Source organism: Rhagoletis pomonella, unplaced genomic scaffold (assembly GCF_013731165.1).
Source record: "Rhagoletis pomonella isolate Grant_MI unplaced genomic scaffold, Rhpom_1.0 Rhpom_scaffold_00008, whole genome shotgun sequence".
In the NCBI taxonomy this organism is placed as follows: Eukaryota; Metazoa; Arthropoda; class Insecta; order Diptera; family Tephritidae; genus Rhagoletis; species Rhagoletis pomonella.
The window spans coordinates 46816937-46824270 of record NW_023458562.1 but is presented as its reverse complement, the minus strand read 5'-3'; the positions used below and the strand labels follow the sequence as shown (position 1 = coordinate 46824270).

The window sequence follows — 7334 nt, the reverse complement described above, 5'->3', positions numbered from 1 at the left end:
TATCACTTTCCAAATGGCATCAGGCCAATCACATCGATCTGTAAGCGGTAAAGTGGAAAACTGAGTTGTTTTTAGCTTAAAAAGCTCTCGCGAAATGCGTATTATAATACAACGTTCACGTTCGACATTTTTTCAAAATGAAATGTCATAACTATTGTCAGGAGGCCTACGCCACGGAGACAATTATCAGGGTTTTGACAACTAATACGTATTTCTTTATTAAATCTGATCCAGTACTCCATGAAATTACAAGTTTTTACACGAACTTGCGGCAAAGGACGTAGATTGTTATCTACGTTCTTTGGTATTGGATCAGAGCTTTTGTCTTGACAGCATTACGCGCCGTTAACAACGAATACGTAATAGTTTTCACTACGGATTGTGTAGTCTGACCTTTAGCTGTAAAATCTTTACAATCTGGCAGTATTGGGTAGAAATGATAGATGAAAGCAGAATTTTTTCCTACGTTGGTGTTTTTCAATGGTCTGTGAAAATAATCGCGTAAAAAGTGGAAATATTGCAAGAATATAGTGTTTCCTCACAGAATTGTCCACTCCACCCACTTACCACATTTTTCCCGACCACATTTATATCCTTTGGTGCAGTATTCAAGTTGTAAAGCCCGTTTTGGATACGCAATATGGGAAATTCTGACTCAAAATTGAACTTCCGCAAAGCCATAGTACAACTCACACAGAAAAACCAAAAAATTGATGACACCGACGATCAATTTTGGGACCAATTTTGGTACGCACATCAAACTTCTTTAGAAGATGTTTTCGCCTTGGTCACATCAGCCGAAATACGAAATATACGTAATGAAAATCCTGCCAACTTGGCGACATTGTGTTACAAGGCCGTGGAAAAGTTGGCCCTGGCCGTGGATAACAGTTGCCGCACACATGTGGAACAGCAATGTGTTTTGAATTGTGTACGACTATTAATACGCATATTACCGTACATATTTGAAGATGAAAAATGGCGTGACTTTTTCTGGAGTAGTCTGCCTACGCGCAGTACACCCACATCTGCTGAAGCAGCAGATATCCTTCGTGAAAATTCGCCACGACATACAGGCCCACAGCCAGTACCATTGGCCCAATCGTTGATAAATGCTTTGTGTGATTTGCTTTTTTGTCCTGATTTCACGGTACCTGCAACACGTCGTGCCGGGCCCGACAAGGCTGAAGAGTTGGCCAATATAGACAGTTGTGAGTATATATGGGAGGCAGGTGTTGGTTTCGCACATTCGCCACCAAAAAATACCTACATGGAAAAACGACGAGCAGAAATTTTAAAACTTTTGCTCACTTGCTTTTCGGAAACCATCTATAGCTTAACGGATGAACCTAGCAGATGGATTGCATACTTTACCTCAGCTGATAATCGTCATGCGCTACCACTCTTCACTTCATTGTTAAATACAGTGTGTGCTTATGACCCAGTGGGCTTGGGCGTACCATATAACCATCTGCTATTCGTAGACACAACCGAACCACTTGTTGAGGCTTGTCTGCAGATACTCATAGTAACATTAGATCACGATATGATTTTGCACCAGCAACAGCAACTGGAGTTGCAACGTCAAGTGCAAGGCCGTAACAAACCCTCATCCTCTTCGACAGTTAACTCTTATGATGATGGTTTCGGTGATAATTTGTTTATCAATTATCTTTCGCGTGTGCATCGCGATGAGGACTTTCATTTCATACTGAAAGGCATAACGCGCCTGCTAAACAATCCGCTTGCTCAAAATTACCTACCAAATTCAACCAAACGTCTTCATTGCCATCAAGAGTTGCTTATACTATTCTGGAAGGTGTGCGATTTTAATAAAAAGTTTCTTTATTTCGTGCTTAAAAGCTCAGATGTGTTGGATATACTCATACCAATACTATATCATTTGAACTACTCGCGCGCAGATCAATCACGAGTGGGCCTCATGCATATTGGAGTGTTTATACTTCTACTATTATCCGGTGCGTATATTTGTTAATGAGATATATTTCAAAAGGCTTTATTTATTCTTAATTACAGGTGAACGTAACTTTGGTGTACGTCTCAACAAACCCTACACCGCCACGGTGCCCATGGATATACCAGTTTTTACAGGAACTCACGCTGATCTATTAATTACGGTTTTTCATAAAATCATAGCTACAGGCCATCAACGCCTGCAACCACTCTTTGACTGTCTACTTACCATACTTGTGAATGTGTCACCTTATTTAAAGACTCTGTCAATGGTGGCCAGTGTGAAGCTTCTGCATTTGCTAGAAGCTTTTAGCACTCCATGGTTTCTGTTGTCAGCGCCAAATAATCACCACTTAGTATTCTTCTTGCTTGAAATCTTCAATAATATCATACAATATCAGTTCGATGGCAATTCCAATTTGGTTTACACCATCATTCGAAAACGACATGTATTTCACGCGATGGCAAATTTACCCTCGGACATGGCGGGTATCGCAAAATGTTTAAGTGGACGAAAAGTCGGTAAATTCAATATACCACCAGTGCCCCATTCAAATGCAAAGCATCTCTCTGCTATCAGCGGTCGCCCACTAGATGCCGATTTGGATGACGAGGATTGTGAGTCTGAAACCGAGTCACAACATAAGCAAAGCGAGACTCAAGAGGAAAATGCAATGCCAGCAATGCCTGCCGAGCCGGGTACTCTGAAAACTTCATTACTGGACACACCTGCCATTAATCAAATGACAGAACGCGAAGCAGCACACCCCAGCACTGAAGATACGCAAACGCCCACCATTGATGGCACCTCTGACATTTCCCAGTTTGAACATGTAAATCGTACACCCACTAGTCCAAATCGCCACGATATCTCGCGTCGTAGCAATACTTCTTTAAACTCAAACGACGGCAACTCCATACCAAAAGAGAATCAGTCGCGGCTCTCCGTTGCTACACGTGGCAGCATACGCATGGTGCCGAATACACCGGCTGATCACTGGACGCCAACGCCCGAATGGATCGTATCGTGGCGTTCGAAGTTACCATTGCAAACTATTATGCGACTATTGCAGGTACTTGTGCCACAAGTTGAAAAGATATGCATTGATAAGGGGTTGACAGATGAATCGGAAATATTGAAATTTTTACAACATGGAACACTGGTAGGTTTGCTACCTGTGCCACATCCTATACTTATACGAAAGTATCAGGCGAATGCTGGCACCACTGCATGGTTTCGCACCTACATTTGGGGTGTAATCTACTTGCGTAATGTAGGACCATCCATATGGTACGATACGGATGTGAAACTTTTCGAAATTCAGCGAGTCTGAATTCGATGCAATCGTCTGAGCTTAGACACTATAAGTGAGGTGGTTCACACTTGCCTGGTTATAAGGTTATCTGGTTATATTTGTTGTTTAGTTTACAACAATAAAATACACTACGGAATAATAGTTTTTAACCAGATAACCTGAGCAGGTTCAATTAGAATAACCACTGTAACTTTTTTTAGGGTATATATTTGCATAACACGCATTCCAGTAATGCTGCTGAGTCGAGGGCGACTAAAGTAATTAAAATTTATTACCATATTATGTATACAATGCCTGAGATTTTGACAATTCATAACTTTATTTTAAAGCTTTGTAGTAAGTAATTTTTGTGTATTTACGGATTCTTTAAACGTTTTGCCTTTACGTGTGCATTTTTATTAGCTACAGTTTGTAAATATGTAATATGACAAGGTATTTTAAGTTAAACGTGTTCTGATTAGAAAAAGTAATCAAAAATCCTTTGAAAGAAGCTAGCGCTAGATGCGATTCTAATTTATTTATATTTTATTAAGTTACATTTATAAGTAAAAGTTAAATTAACGATAAAAAATATTATTTTATGATGGAAGAAACTTGTTCGAAGTCACCTATAATATATACATACATAACCTAAAATATAATGTATTCTACAAAACGTATAGATATATACTAAATAGTTACAACTATATGCAAATGAGAGTTCTTAAACGAATAAAATATTGCAAATAAAAAACTATATCTGTAGATATGTCGTTTTAATTACCCAGGGCAATGGTTGGCATTCCTGAAACGACTCCTACTGATATTTGGCTGTGGATATTTCCGATTTTATGTATTTCAATTCTCATTTTTTAATCATTTTCTAATTTAAATTGCTGTAAATATACTCCATATTCTGATTACTCCGAATGTTATCGGAGTGTTTCATCGATAACCGCATTGGTACATACCTAGACTAAAACCTACTGTTTAATCAGCTGATTGTTCAATAAGAAAAAAAAACATCCAAAACAAAAGTAAAAGCTGAAGCTGTGGACTCCGCGATTTATTTGCCTTGATTGAAGTGAAAGTATTCCAACATGAACCAATTACTCCAAAAATCTACCAGAGCCTTGTGCTATTCGTTTACACACAATAATTTCCAGCTATCGGTATGTGCACGCACGAAAAAGACCGATGCATTGAGCTCTACGACAGCCAGGGGTACCAGCAATGTGGATACTGCGCGGCAACAGAGCGTCAATTCATTGTCCAAAATAACACTTATCCAACCCAATCAATCCATTATTGTGACAACGTTGAAAGAAGCACAAAAATTGGCCAAACGCCGAGAGTTGCACTTAGTCAAGCAACAGGATTTCGATACGAAGACACAACGTTCAATTTATAAGTATGTACAGATATACTAAAAATTGAAAATTTATTTGAATTACATAGTTATCTTGTCTAATATTGTAGGCTAGTGACCGCAACAGAAATGCTTTCCGAGGATGTGGATGAGAGCGCAGTTGATCGAATGAAAAGGTAAATTTCACATACATAGCCTTTTTTATAGCGCTGTATAATTTACAATTTTGACACATTCAGCAGCGAAAAAAAGTCTGAGAAATCACTAACGATTGGTTCACGTATCTCGGACCATGATTTAGAATCACGCTTGAAACACATTTCGAAATGGTTGGCGAAAAATCACGAAGTGTGCATACTCGTACAAGGTAGCCCCGAGGAAATGGCTAAATGTGAGCAAATTTTCAAAACCATCGAACAAAGCGTCAAGGAGCCGGAAGTAATTGGACGCGTTGTGCAAAAGCGTGGCAAAGGTTCACACATTAAATTTACTATTCGGCCTGTACCAAAGCTAGAACCAGAAACTGAGAAGCAAGCATGACATGAGATGCTCGTGCCTCGGAGCCATATCGTAGCCGGTGCACGGCATTACTCTACACAGCTACTTACACAGCGTTCGGCTGCAACTACTATGGTTGATGTAGTTAATTGCAAAAACCTTAGCTCATCATTTGATGAAGACAACAAAAGGCCAGTTATTGTGTTCGGCGTTTTTACAGCCATAATTTTAGCTTCTAAATATATCTACTGGTTTAAAGTGATGAGAAGTAAAAAGGACGGGTAAAATTTAATATGAATATAGTACGATCTGTAAAAAGCCACTTGTTATTATGTACATAAGTATGTATTTTCTTAGAAATTTCAAATTGCATAAGTTTAAAACAGCGGAAGCAAAATAAATACATTTACTTATCTATGCATATATCTTTTCAACCTACGCATTGTTTTCGGTAGATATGTACTGTGAAACCTCGATATCACTATAAAACGAAAAATTCAATATAACAATACTTTTGCTGGGTCCGCTGAAAAAACCTTTCATACAAAAATGCTCCATAGATATAATGAAGAAATTTTGAGCATGAATAACACCCCGTTATAAACCTATATTTATAAAAAATTGTTTCCAAAATTTTGGATTCTTCATTTTATCGAGGTTTTGATATTCTGGATACATATGGGCAAATCTAAAATCAGGTACACTTTCAAAAGAAAAAGTTGAATTTTTCATTTGTGGGCATACCTATGTTTTATATATGATTATATTCGTAATCTCTTAATAAATCGATAAATCTAAGTGTAATTCATTTTCATCAAGTGCTTCAAAAGTTATACGAGGAATAACCAGGCAAACATTGAGGTTAGTTATCGATTAGAGAATGATTGGAGGACTAGCCACATTCTCCAATCTCAAACGTTAGAGAACGACTCGGAAAAACTATCGAGAATCATAGCGATCTCAACAAAAATGGGACATAGTTCTCGACTCGAGAAAATATTGATTCTCTAATCGTATTCCAATGTTGATCTCTAATGGGATTCGAGTGTGAATTTCAAACTGCTGCCTTGCTTTGTTTGTAAAATTTGTATTAAATGTATTTGCAATAAAATAATAATGAATTATTTGAACTTAAAAATAATTTATGAGTAATTCATTTGGAATATTGCTTATTTACATTTATTTGAATTTGCGTTGTTTCTCTAATCGTTCTCGAATCGAATTCTAATGTAATTATCTAACTTCGTCATCGACTCGAGAACGATTAGAGAATTACCCTAGTTATCTAATGTAGAAATCCAAATTTATCTAACGTTAGAGACTGTGTTTGCTGGGAAATATTTAGATCGTTGTAAATTTTGAGCATAGATTTTGAATGGGACGTTCTAAAGTCAATGACATCCCCCGTTTTACGAGATGGGCTCGGTTTTCGAGAAGAAAACAAAAGAATAAGCTGGGTTCGAATTACGCTGTGCAAGTTGTAAATTTTGAGCATAGATTTTGAATGGGACGCTCTAAGTTCAATGACATCCTCCGTTTTACCAAATGGGCTTCGGTTTTCGAGATAACGGTACTTGAAAATTTGATTAAATTTTAACTATTTTATAAATAACTCCCTCAGTTTTGAAGTTATTTTACTAAAATTTTGCACATAACGGTTTTTTAATATTACCTTAATTATCATTTAAAATTATCGAAATAAGTTCACTTTAACAATGCAACTGATTACTCAGACATCTGTTTTTGCGCTATAACTCTATCTTCATATCTGAGTAATAAATTGTATGCCTGCTATATGTCAAAGTGAACCTATACTAAATTTTTACCTGCTTAATTGGAGGAGTTATAACGCAAAATAACGTCTCTAACAATCAGCTGTATGGGAGCTAGATGTTATAGTGAACCGATTTCGATGATTTTAAGAGGTAGTGAATGCAATATTATAATACAGTCGTGTGCAAAATTTTAGCAAAATATCTTCAAAACTGAGATAGTATTTTATAAAATAGTTAAAATTAAAGCAAGGTTTAAAGCATGATAAAAACATAGCAAGGTATAACCGTTCTCTCAATTTGTCGGCCATGATTTTTTTTTGAAGTTTCCCAACATTTTAAAATCATATAAAAGTGAAAATAAAAAATTGAAATTGTTCGAAATTGTTGTTGCTTGAGATTGAAAATGAAAATGTGTGTGTGAGT

At 37.0% G+C, this 7334-nt stretch overlaps 2 protein-coding genes across 3 annotated transcripts; both read left to right on the top strand.

Moving 5' to 3' along the window:
* The first annotated feature begins 431 nt into the window (after positions 1–431).
* LOC118745006 (protein HID1) lies at positions 432–4008 on the top strand. Its single transcript, XM_036478502.1, has 2 exons — positions 432–1979; positions 2038–4008. The coding sequence occupies exons 1-2, from the start codon at positions 641–643 to the stop codon at positions 3306–3308; spliced, it is 2610 nt and encodes an 869-aa protein (XP_036334395.1). The 5' UTR covers positions 432–640; the 3' UTR covers positions 3309–4008.
* Positions 4009–4201: 193 nt separating this feature from the next.
* Positions 4202–5554, top strand: LOC118745007 (translation initiation factor IF-3). 2 transcript variants are annotated; one of them, XM_036478504.1, is made up of 3 exons: positions 4202–4680; positions 4749–4814; positions 4881–5554. In XM_036478504.1, exons 1-3 carry the CDS (start codon positions 4370–4372, stop codon positions 5176–5178), a joined length of 675 nt encoding a protein of 224 aa, XP_036334397.1. In that variant the 5' UTR covers positions 4202–4369; the 3' UTR covers positions 5179–5554. The 2 variants fall into 2 exon arrangements, with proteins under 2 accessions (XP_036334397.1, XP_036334396.1); XM_036478503.1 differs by having other exon boundaries at positions 4203–4680; positions 4878–5554.
* The last annotated feature ends 1780 nt before the right edge of the window (positions 5555–7334 follow it).

Excerpts from the sequence above, each read along its gene's own strand:
- LOC118745006 (XM_036478502.1), top strand. The coding sequence starts at position 641 with ATGGGAAATTCTGACTCAAAATTGAACTTCCGCAAAGCCATAGTACAA. Across the intron at positions 1,980-2,037 it reads TATACTTCTACTATTATCCG|GTGAACGTAACTTTGGTGTA; the intron begins GTGCGTATATTT and ends TCTTAATTACAG.
- LOC118745007 (XM_036478503.1), top strand. The coding sequence starts at position 4,370 with ATGAACCAATTACTCCAAAAATCTACCAGAGCCTTGTGCTATTCGTTT. Across the intron at positions 4,681-4,748 it reads ACACAACGTTCAATTTATAA|GCTAGTGACCGCAACAGAAA; the intron begins GTATGTACAGAT and ends CTAATATTGTAG. Across the intron at positions 4,815-4,877 it reads GCAGTTGATCGAATGAAAAG|CAGCGAAAAAAAGTCTGAGA; the intron begins GTAAATTTCACA and ends TGACACATTCAG.